Source organism: Hordeum vulgare, chromosome 4H, assembly GCF_904849725.1.
Source record: "Hordeum vulgare subsp. vulgare chromosome 4H, MorexV3_pseudomolecules_assembly, whole genome shotgun sequence".
Lineage (NCBI taxonomy): Eukaryota > Viridiplantae > Streptophyta > Magnoliopsida > Poales > Poaceae > Hordeum > Hordeum vulgare.
The window spans coordinates 377,445,740-377,457,824 of record NC_058521.1 but is presented as its reverse complement, the minus strand read 5'-3'; the positions used below and the strand labels follow the sequence as shown (position 1 = coordinate 377,457,824).

General features: G+C 44.1%; 1 protein-coding gene across 1 annotated transcript; it reads right to left on the bottom strand.

Moving 5' to 3' along the window:
• Positions 1 to 386: 386 nt before the first annotated feature.
• On the bottom strand, positions 387 to 6,615 carry LOC123448662 (hexosyltransferase GAUT11). Its single transcript, XM_045125624.1, has 2 exons — positions 6,032 to 6,615; positions 387 to 2,362 (listed from the first exon to the last, which is right to left on the bottom strand). The coding sequence occupies exons 1-2, from the start codon at positions 6,194 to 6,196 to the stop codon at positions 911 to 913; spliced, it is 1,617 nt and encodes a 538-aa protein (XP_044981559.1). The 5' UTR covers positions 6,197 to 6,615; the 3' UTR covers positions 387 to 910.
• Positions 6,616 to 12,085: the final 5,470 nt, after the last annotated feature.

Genomic DNA, 12,085 nt, shown 5'->3' with positions numbered 1-12,085 from the left:
AGCTTTTGGCTTCGAAGCCGGAAGGAAGCCCAACCAAACACCAATGATCACAATACAGACAAGGTTCACATCACTGCCAAGGTGACAGCCAAGGTTACAACACAGCCAAGGTTACACAAAAAGCAAATCTTTGCATTACTAGCACCACCAAGTTCTATTTTGCTTGATTTGCTTGAGGATACAATCTTAGTTCATTCTTTCAGGCCACGTCATAAGAGCCTTGGACTTGGGCATCTGCTACAAAAATGGACTACATAATCCACACAAATTGTAAAGGCAGTCATAACACAGGTCGTTGAACCATTCAGGAACTAAAAAACCAATCAAACAGAGGGGAGAATTGCAAATTTCTCTTTGCTATGTGGTATGGAACATGAGAAACTCAATTTCAAAACATCAAAATTACTTAACTTTCCTATATCTCCAGTTGAGCCGAGTTCATACTGTGAAGAGTAAAGAACTGTTTATACAAGGAGGAAAAGGAAGACATTCTTCAACAGTATAGTATAAAATACAATATCCTGGAAAGAATGAACACAAGTAAGCTCTGCACAGCTGATTTGGCAGTTGGCATTTTCTAACATCTCAAAAAATGACCCATCAATCCAACAACTGTATCTCCTTTATACAAATATCTATCCAGATAATCCCATTAGACTGCTAAAACTTCCGGACTGAATTGTATGTAAAATTCTGCAACTGAATTATTTTCTTCTCAAAATAAATCTTTCTCCACCCAAAAAGTAAACTTCACAGTTGACTTCTTTGATGATGCATGTTGAGTATATATAATCTAGCTCTGGAAGAGTACGTAACTAGGGTGCTCAAAAGCAACCCCATTAAAGAAACTTAAGTTTCTAGCTTCAGTGCCGTGGAAGACCATTCATGGTGAACAGAGATTGCAGACTGCCTAGTGAAACATACACTCTCTAATATGTGGGTGTGAGAAATTGACATGCCGCTCCCATATAGACTTGTACCGGTGAATGGCCAACTTCAGCCAGGGTTTCATGTTCCCATTGTAGTGCACAACAGCAGCACTCTCAATCAACCGGTCATCTATGTCTACATCATACCCAAGACCCAATAGGTGCCATCTCCGGTCTAGGGGCTCCATCAGGCCATAGAATGTCAGGAGGCCTGCTGGAAGTGTGCCCGTCCTCCAAAGCAATTGATCAGCATTCTGTTCCTGCCAATAATGATAAAGCGATGTCGCATTTGCTTTCCTCCAAGCAATTAGGTCAAATATATTCATTCCAAAAGCCCACCCACAAGTATATGGGTCAATCTTTGAGCTGATTATTGGTTGCGAGAAATTAAGATATTTGTGATACCGATGAAATGACTCTAAACACGTCTCCACTGCCCCAATAACATTACCATGCAATTCTATGGAAAAAAGCTGTGTCAAGTCCTTTTGCACCACAACATCATCATCAAGAAAAACCACCTTCTCCAGGTTGGGGAGTATTTGAGGGATGTAGAACCGCAAGTGGTTCAGCAGTGAAACAAACTTCGGATTATGGAACTTTATTTCCCGTTCTTGTGTCTTCAAGCCACCAGAGGAACCCTTTGTTTCCATGTCGGACAGGCGCCTGACTAGAGAAGAAGCAGTAGCATTGAACCATGAGAACTCGTCTATGCAGTGGACTTCAACAGTACACCCTTTGAAGTCATTTATCAGGAACCAGGTTGACATAGCACCAAAATTGATCCTGTCTGTGACTACATGAAACACAAGCTGCTGAGGATGGTTTGCATTTGAAACTGTAGAATTGACAACAACTGAAGTGGCCAGCACATTATCTGAGAATATACAGAAATGATACAGATTATTGTCTACCAACCGTGTGGAATTCCTGTGCTCCTCTGAACGACTCATTAGTTTTGGGTTCTGAAGCCACTCTTCTGTCAGTTTCATCGTTAAACAATGCATATTCTTGGGGAGTGATTCTGCAGCTAACTGACCAAACTCGGCAGTCTGAACAACTGCTGCCTTTGCACGCTCCTCTAGTGCGAGGGCATGGCTCTTCAGTGTCACCATTGTGGTGCTGATATCATAATGAGAGTCTTGTGCTTTGTATATTAACCGTGCCAGACGAGTTATTATAGGATGGGCTTCTTCCTGAGTGATGGCTCTCCCACTAACAGCCCCTTGAGAAAGCAATCTTTGAGAATTCCTTATTTGGGAACTAAGTTCCCATGCAAGCTGAAGGTTGCCATGCTCTTTCGCAAGGATAACATAGGCCTTTGCTAGAGTCATTTGGTCTGCTAATTGCCGAGCAAAAGATGTACTGCTTAAAAGCTCTTCAGTGAAATTAACATTCTTGGGAGAGACTTCTTCAGATTCTGACACTTTGTTCTGAAATAAGAACAAGCTAAATGAGGATATATGTACAGTCAATTGGGTTTAATTAAAGAATTGATCTTTTTGCACAGTGGGGAAGATCAATGAAGAAACATATCTATGCACTTGAAGTAGCAGGGACCGAAAATTATATTCCAAGTATAAGAAGTTTTTTTTCTCATCCCAATGATTTGACTTCAACTTTGTTGACACTGAATGTAATGTTACTGAACAGCTATTATCATGTGTTGACCCATAAATAATAGTAAATGGCCAGCAAAGTTTGGTGCCAAAAAATCGCACAAGAAATGTTCAGATCATACTTTTGTATATAAAAGATTAACATAGACTATTTCTATTATTGACAGTGCATGCTTAGGCACCCAACAATTATCTGGGCTTTTGGTTGGTGCCAAGTTCCCCTATATATGCAATGAATTTGTCATGTATTGGGTTGCCGATGATATGCTAACATTTTTAAAGAAAACAAACTGATGGCAGTGGCAAGGGAATATTGTAAAATCTTTAAAAGTAAAAAAAAAAAAAAAAAAAAACATGCCAAAATCAGTTAATGCCAGCTCTTCGCGTCATAGCAAACAGCTTTTTCTGAGAGCAACAAACTGTTCTCTTAAATTAAGAGCTTGAGAACAAATAAGAAAAGTTCATATTAAAGGAATAAAGCTTCTATCTGCAGGAAGGTTGAAGGCTTAGCATTTCGATTTCACTGCAAGCCTAAATATTACTTTTGGAAAGTAATATTTTTTGAGTGATAACAGAATGATCTTATCAGAATTATGTAGGTAACTAGATTCCGCAGCACAACAGCCTAGAACGATTACAAAAGCAGCAGAACTATTTACGAGCAGCTAACTCCAAACATGTAATAGCATATTAAACTAGCCATAATTTTCATTTTATTCACATGATCCTGAAGACAGCTGTAATTATTATTTTATTGTGACCAGCAAGCCTAGTCACTTCAGTCGCCATTTTCCTCTTTGTACATAACTTTCTCAGTGTTTTTATCACTTATGCGTAGTTACATGTAAAGAAAAAAAGGAGGCCAAATTTAAATATCTTCAGAAAAATGGTTTGTTAAAATAATCCTTTGCTATCCTTTGCTAGACATTAACTATTGCATTTAAACTGCTTGCCACATGTTTCTGTTTACATTGGTATCATACCAGCAAATTAAATGAAACGCTATCAATGCCTACCATTAATACATGACTCTGTTGGTTTCCAAATTACCTCAGTTGGTTCTGCCTAACGAGTTCATATTTTATATATAAATTCTGTATCTAAGACCTTTACCACAGAAAGAACTATAGATCAAAGGCTGCAAATAAGACTCACCGGCAATATTATATCCCTATTGACATTGTGTTCTATTAATAATTTAAGTTGATCTCAGTTATTTTTCTCATAAGCTGTGCAGTTTAAAAAAAACAATTCAATCCATGTAATCAATATTTTACAGACCACTGGATACCAAATTACCAACAAAAACTAATGTAACTGTTGTATTACTAACAGATAGGCAGGAATAACCTACGAAACAGTCTCTAGTTTACTACTGAGTGCTACTGAAAGTCATTCACCGTCAAAGATAAAATCATGACAGCCGAAGCTATTCTTTTTGAAGCAAGCACCTAAGGGTGTGTTTGGTTCAAGAACGAAGTAGAATGGAATGCCATGGTTCCGTTCCACCGGAATGGGTCGGTTCCGTTCCCGTGTTTGATTGGAGGTGTTTGATGGAACGGAATGATTACGTTTCAATGTTTGGTTTGAAGGATAGAATGAAATGAATTCAGTTCAATTCATGTTTATAAAATTGATGAGGCTGCCTCTTAAATGCATATATATATATATATACAAAATGAACAAGTAGAAAATCTTTATATTTCTAGAAATATATAATTGGAATTTTCAGAAGCGTTTACATCAAATTGTACTTTCAAATGAATGCTTGCAATGAATTCTTTCCTATTGAGAGGACACGGACGGGTAAAAAAATCATCAACGGGCAAACAATCAAGGGAATCATCAACGGGCAAACAATCCCATAAATCAGGTCCCAGAAGTAGTGCTCATCGTTGCTCGGTTGTCGTCGTTTCCGTCAGATCATGTCCTCGCCGTCCTGGCACCTCTGCTCGTCGTCGTCGCCTAGCAGATCGGGTTGCCGACGACCATGGCAGATCGGGTTGCCGCCGTCTCCTAGCAGAGCAGGTCGGCGCCTCCCTCGACAGATCAGGTCGCCGCCGTCTCCTAGCAGATCGGGCCGCCGCTTCCCTCGACAGATCAGATCACCGACATCTCCTAGCAGATCGGGCCGCCGCCTCCCTCGACAGATCAGGTCGCCGCCGTCCATCCCATAAACCAGGTCGCCACCGTCCTGCTGCTGGCCTGGTGACCTGGTCGCTGCCACCCATCCGCCGGACTCAAGGGAGACAGAAGTGAGGGAGAGGGGGTAGGGGAGAGGTGAGGGGCGAGGGCAAGAGGAGGTGAGTGCAAGGGCGAGAGGAGGCAGGCGAGGGGAACGAGCGGTTCCGCATCGTCCGCCCAATTTCAGGGAATCACCTTGTTCCGCATATCAGTCGAATATTCGGTCCGTGGGGACGAGTCCATTCCCGATCCATCTATCAACTGAACGCGAGAATGAGGCCCAGGAACGGGTCGGACCCGTTCCTCCAACTAAACACACCCTAAGTACACCCTCCGTCCGGAATTACTTGTCATAGAAATGTACAAAATGGATGTATCTAGAACTAAAATGCATCTAGATACATTCATTTCTCTGACAAGTATTTCCGGACGGAGGGAGTAGCTGCCAACAAGTAGTCCATGGATAATCCAATCGCACCTGTGATAGTTCGACACTGCGCATACTACTAAAAAATGACTTACAGTGCGAGTATAATTTTCATATTCCATGGTGTCCTCCCACCAGTTAAGTAAACATCTTCATAGTAAAGGAATGGCATGTGCTATCATAATGAAGATGGGAAACCTCCTCCTGAGAAGGACACTTGACCTAAGTACTCCCTCCGTCCGGAAGTACTTGTCGTAGGAATGGATGTATCTAGATGTATTTTAGTTCTAGATACATCCATTTGCATCCATTTTTGTGACAAGTAATTCCGGACGGAGGGAGTACATGAGTAGACCTCCAACAAGTGCACAGACAACCTACCAGTAATGCCACACCAACTACTAGAAAATACAGCCTGTTTGCCATTTCAGCCAACTAGTCATGATTAGCCATCAAAAACACTTTTTCTAGACAGTGAAAATAAAATTTTCCACAAACATGACAAAATCAATATAGATAAAAACACGAACCTTCAAGGATCGTAGTAACAGAGAAACTGGATAATGAAGATCTAGAAAATGATGTGCTTTGACCGCAAAAAGTCTAACAACACACAACCAAGCTCACGTTCTAACATAGAAGAAACTTTGTCCTACGTCAGCAAACAATCAATTTGCATAATTACAACAATGGAACGTATTTTTAAAGATTCTCATACAATACGCTAACCGAGATCTACCTGCGCGCATAAAAAGCAAAAACTTTTTCCCACGTATTTTCAGAGTTGACAGGAAGGAAGTGATCTCCCGAGGAAAGATGTCACATGATTCAGCAAGCAGGAAATCAGACGGAGTAAAGTTCGCGCTACTCACTATGACGGGCGGCCGGAACTGCTCCTTCTGGTTGTGGTGCAGGACGAAGAGCATGAGCCCAACCACAAGGAAGATCCCAACGAGCCACCAGATCCATCCCGGTAGCCGCCGCCGCGACTGCCGCCGGTACTCTGGTGCCCGCCTCCGCATCTCGGAACCTCGCATCTCGCCGCCGTGATCCCTTCCCCAAAGCCTCTCGCTGCAACAAATCAACACAAGAACTCCACACGCTGACCTCACTACCGTCGCGCTAAACCCTCAAGTCATCCATGGATAGTGCCGAGAACAACCAGAAAGGCACCGTCTTTGCGGCGGATCCGGGGGTCGGATGGATCACCCCGAACAGATAAGAGAGCCGTTTCGTGAAGCTCCGGCACTGAGAGAGGCAGCAACGCCGGCTGGTAGGAGGTTGGTGAGATCTGGAAGGTCTAATGCGACGAGAGAAAGGTAGGAGGGGGCGCGATTTAGAGAAAGAAGGAGAGAGAGATCTGAGGGTGGGAGGGAGGCAGGTGGAAGTACTACTCCAGTCTCCTTTCCCTTCGTGCGTCTCCATTTCTCTTGCCTCCTGTTCCCGATTCGGGTCGCCGGTTTTGAGAAGCACATTCGCAGCCCGATACATGGCTGCAGCTCAAACTATGGTTGGATGTTTTTCTTTTTAAATACTCCCTCCGTTTCTAAATATAGGGTGTATAGTTTTTGACACGGAAATTAAAAAACGCACGTGGAGTGAAAATTTCACGAGTTTTGAATGAGATTATACATGGCTAATTGACATCATAAAATAAAGGAGCTTCCCTTATATAAGGAAATATAATCAAATCCCTAAAACAAACAGCCAATCAAGTGCTGCAATGCCATACACGTTATAATTCGGATTTTTTCTGAAAAATCTATACACCTTATATCAAGGAACGGAGGGAGTATGATTAGATACATGGCAGCACCTCGTTATCATGAACCAAACTATGGTTGGATATTACTCCCTTCGTCCGAAAATCCTTACCCTAGAAATGAATAAAATGGATGTATTTATAACTAAAATAAGTTTAGATACATGCATTTTTAGAACAAATATTTCCGAACAGAGGGAATATTATTTTTTAATTATAACTAGTTAAATGTCCGTGTGTTGTCACGGTTTAGCAAAACTACGTTGTTTAATTGAAACATATAATGTATAGCCTGCATTATTAATTCGAAATCAAATAAAATTGGACATTCATAGGCGCCGTTGGATCGGTGCTAGGTTCGGCCGGTCGCCTCACGTCCGTTGGATTAGCAACCTCTAACCCACAAGATTGCACACGGACTCGGTCATCTCTCTCCCGCAGTTCATGGTCACGAGGGACAGAAAATAGAAACCACCGCGCTAACATAGCTTCACGCCCCCCGCATCCTCGAAGCACTACAAGGCATCCACTCGTTGTCGTTCGCCGACGATCGTCACTCGCCGCGCTGGGACGTAGGCTGGATGCAGCCCCCCTCCATGTCTAAGCAAAAACTGTCCCCGGAGACACCACACTATGAAGTTCAGCTCCGCTGCCCCATGGTTGCAGCTCTAATGAACCACGGTTCCAGGTGACGCTCGTTGTCGTCATCCCCATCTACGGCCTGCTCGTAGCTCCCGTCGCCACCACTCGCCATTGTTGGTTCGTCGTCGCCTGGTGGAAGCTTTTTCAGATGACGATGTAGCATTCTGTATTGCTGGTCGCAGCAAAACACGCCGCCGGTTGTAGCTTTTGCGCTCTGCAACTGGAGCAAAAAAAAAAGTACGCGTCGTGTCGCTCGTACCGTCGGCATTCCCCCGGTTGAATCTTTTTTGCCATTACCGCTTGAAGCTTTTACTCCCGTCGGTTGAAGCTTTTTTCCACCATTGAAACTTCTTTCGCGCGTGGGAAAATTTTTCCTCATGCCACTTTGAAGTTTTTCCTTTAGCCGAATGAAGCTTTTCCACATCGCTAGTGTGTTTTGTAGCAAAATGAGATGCCGTTTTGTAGCAGGGTGTCATGCTGCTTCCAGCAAAATAAGACGTCGGTTGTAGAACGGTGCTACACCGATTCCAGCTTCACGTCGACGCACTGGCGACGGTGAGGGTCGTTGGTTCTGACACTCATCGTCCGCGGACCTCCTTCTCATCGAATTCGACAAGGGTCGTCGGTTTGCTGGATGTGTTTAAGAAAGGAAGAGAGATGAACAAGGGGTGCGAAACGAATAATGGTTGACGCGTGACATAAGGTTTTGTTGGGTCCCACGAAGTACAGGTTGTCAAGTGTGTGCGAGCGAGCGAGCAACGTGACCAGCCGAACGTTTGGTCGGCGCGCCGCATACAAGCGTTTTTTTTTAAATTAAGCACGTGTTGTACTTATAAGAATATAATACATTTAGTAGATGGATCGCATCTGACAAGCTTAGAGACCACAATTTATTTTCAAAACCTTGATTTAAATTTAGCAATTGAAACTTCTATTAATCATTGTATAAATATAAAAAGTGACTTTGCTTTTGTTTGGAATTCTTATTTGAGACACAACAATACAGAATACTACTTATATTATGTAAGTAGTAGCATTTGGGAAATTTTCCAAGTTATTTTGTATAGTTTTGAGCATCCAAATATTCAGATTATGCTAATCCTGAGAAGCTTATAAAGTACTCCGTCAGCGTCAGCTCCAACTATTTTTTTTGTGAACCTCTCCGTTTGCCACTAACTAGTGGGTCTCTTGGGTTAGTCCAACAGCGTCAGCTCCAAGGGTCAGGAGCCCGCAACCCTGGATCCCAGTCTTGGCCAAACGGACCGGCACGACCCGCTGTAAACGGGCCTGGCACGGCATGGCCCGCCCAGGCACGAATGTTAGTCGGATTATGTCGTGTCGGTCCACGTGTGCAGCCTCTAGGTCCGGGCACGACATGGGAGCTATACGGGTCGGCCCGTCGGCACGTCAAACCTGTTGGCCTTCTAGGCTTTAGGTTTTTAGACTGTTTTTGGACCGATTTTAGTGTGTTGGGCTATATATATATATATATATATATATATATATACACCGCCCATGTCGTACCGGCCCACATGCCCAACCTTCGGACCCAGACATGGCCCGAGGTGGGCTGCGTGCCTGGTACGACCCGATTAGCCTGTGACATGCCTGGCCCGTGTCGTGTCGGACAGACGTGTTTTTGGGTCGGCCCAGAAAGCACGATCCGTTTAGCAAGGACCCCTTCTCCACTCCACTATCTTAGAGCATCTCCAACAGGCGTACAATCGCGCGTCGCACGCACAAAAACCCTTTTGCAACGTCGTAATAGAAAATTTTAGCGCCTCGGAGTGCGCTGGCTAAAGCGGAATATTGCGCGCGCGAGCCGCTCCAGCGAATGCGCTAAGACTCAGCGCGCGAGCAGCCGGCGCTTGCAACTTGTTCATTTTGAGAAGACAATATGGATATTTCAAACATAAAAAAGACATAGCATAGTTTAATTCCACGACACATCAACAATCATGCCACATCAACGAACCAAGTTCAAAATCAACCAACCAAGTTCATGACATAAAAAAGTTCTGACAAAGAAATGACATATCAACAATCATGCGTCATCTTCGTCTTCCTCCTCCTCCGTTTCTTCATCCTCACTCGAAGAAGATTCTTCCTCCTCCTCCTCTTCATCATTGACGCGCCCCGCATCATCATGTGAAGCTCGGTAGGTGTTGGTAAGATCTTCAACGACATCATGCGAAGGTATGTGAGGAGGCACACCGGAAGACATGTGTCCACCCGGAGGTGCTCTCATGCCTCCCATGAGAGACGCAAAACTCATGCCTCCCACATCCTCATGATAGCTCGAAAGCCACCCATGTCTCCCATGCCGCCCATGGTAGCTCCGAAACCACACATGTCTCTCATGCCACCCATGCCTCCCATAGTAGCTCCCATGCCTTCAATGGGCATGCCTCGTTTTTGGATCAAGACTTCTTCTCGGGTAAGCTTGACGTACTCCTTTTGTTGCTCGTCGAGGGTAGATGTGTCCATGATGCAGAAGTATTACTCCCATTTCCACAATCTAGTGCGCTCCTTCATGGCCAATTTCTTCTCCTCCATTGCCACCTTCCTCTCCTTGTCCGCCACCCTTCTCTCCTCGGCCGCCAACCTCCTCTTCTCGGGCGCCGCATCTTGGTTCCTTGCCATCTTGCTCACCTTATTCGCTTCCCTTCTTGCGTTCACAATAGCTTTCTTTTTTAGCTCATCATCTCCTTTCCTCTTCTTCTTTTCTTTTCCATCTTTCTTGCCTATGCTTGGTCTATTTGGCTTGGAGTAGGCAACCGAGTTTGGTGTAGGGCTTCTCTTGCCACCTTCACTTGATGACTCTTTCTCATCAACATACAAATCAATATTTCGCTTGCGTTTGTTGCTCTCCTCATCGACACCTTCACGGGGCCTTCATTCTCATCACCCTTCAACGCATCATAGCAATGGGGCAAGGTAAATGGTCTCCCTTTCTTGATCTTTCCTATCTTGCTTTTCTTCTCCTCTTCTTGAAATAAGTTTTGTGCAATACTGAGCTACAAACAAAAAAACAAGTTTAGCACTTGAAGCACCAAAGAAGAAGCATGAACATGGAAGAATCATGAAAGAAATGACACTTTAAGCGTGTCAACCGCCTTAAGTGCGGCCGTTCACTTTTGACAATCTTTGTTGATTGTCGACCACCGGGGAGCGAACAGATCTTTCTATGTGGTCAATTCCACTTTTGTTGTATAAATCAAAGTGCTCCTTCATCCGGATCCAATATGCATCTCTACTTTCGTCCCCTCCAATTGTGGCATACCTAGACACTTTCAACCATGTATTGTATAGCAAGACGTTGTAACGACTAAGATGCGGTCCTTTCCGATTTAGGGAACGAGGCCCCAAAATGGAAAGAAGTGCATCTAAGCGTTTCGCAAGCACGGTAACATAACACATACATAATAATAGAATGACAATTAGGGATTCAACTGCCATCTCATACATAATATCAGAGTTTACATCACACATTCATTCAAACCAGGTAGTTCCGCTATGGACTACAAAACATGAGAAATGACTATGCTACCCTACATGCTTGCCCACGATCACGACCACGCCTCAGTCTTCTGGATAGTCCACGTACAAGCGGTCGGTCTCCTCATCGTACTGCCACGCCAGCTGCGTGCCGTCGGTAATCTGTTGGTGTGTTGAGGTAATCTGTGAGCCACGGGAACTCAGCAATCTATGACCTCGGTGCCAAAACTAGTCAAGTTATTAGGTAAGGAAGGTGAGGTATTTAGGTTGCAGCATCCTAAGCATTTATGGTGGCTAACTTACGTAGAACAAGTATTGAAGGTGGTCTATACTAGCGATCGGTGATTATCTGATCACTAAGTGATCATGAACACCTACTTACGTCAATCATAATCCCACCGTGTTCCCGATCGAAGAGAGGTCTTCGAAGGGGACAATCACGGTTATGCACACAGTTGGCAATTTTATTAAATCAGGTTCAAGTTATCTATAACCGGATGTTAACAAATATTCCAAGTTGCCACATAACCGCGGGCACGGCTTTTCGAAAGACTAAACCCTGCGGGGGTGCTCCAAATAGTCCATCACAAACGGTCAAGGGCCGCAAAGTAATCCTCTGTCACGAATCTCGTGATCTCGTCGGATTCCTTAGAGGAAAACCTCAACTCTGGGGAGAACCAAAGCTTCACCGGGATTCCTATACGCAAGATATATCGCTAAGGTTAGACAAGACTAGCAGGACATCCCGACGTGTCGACGACCCTGATAAGAGCCGCATATCTTAGTCTCAAGACACGCCGGATAAGCGAAGCGTACAGTGGCCAGAGAAATCTCCCGAGTTGCCCCGGGATGGACCCTCACGGTGCTCTACTTTGGACCAACACTCATGAGGAGCACTGGCCCGGGTTTTTGATTAATTCCTTGGGGTAGCTATTCCCTATGCAGATTATTATTAAGTTATTAGCAAATTAACACCAATGTTGGGTCCTGCCGGACAAGTCTTAACACTACGCGATTTATCAAG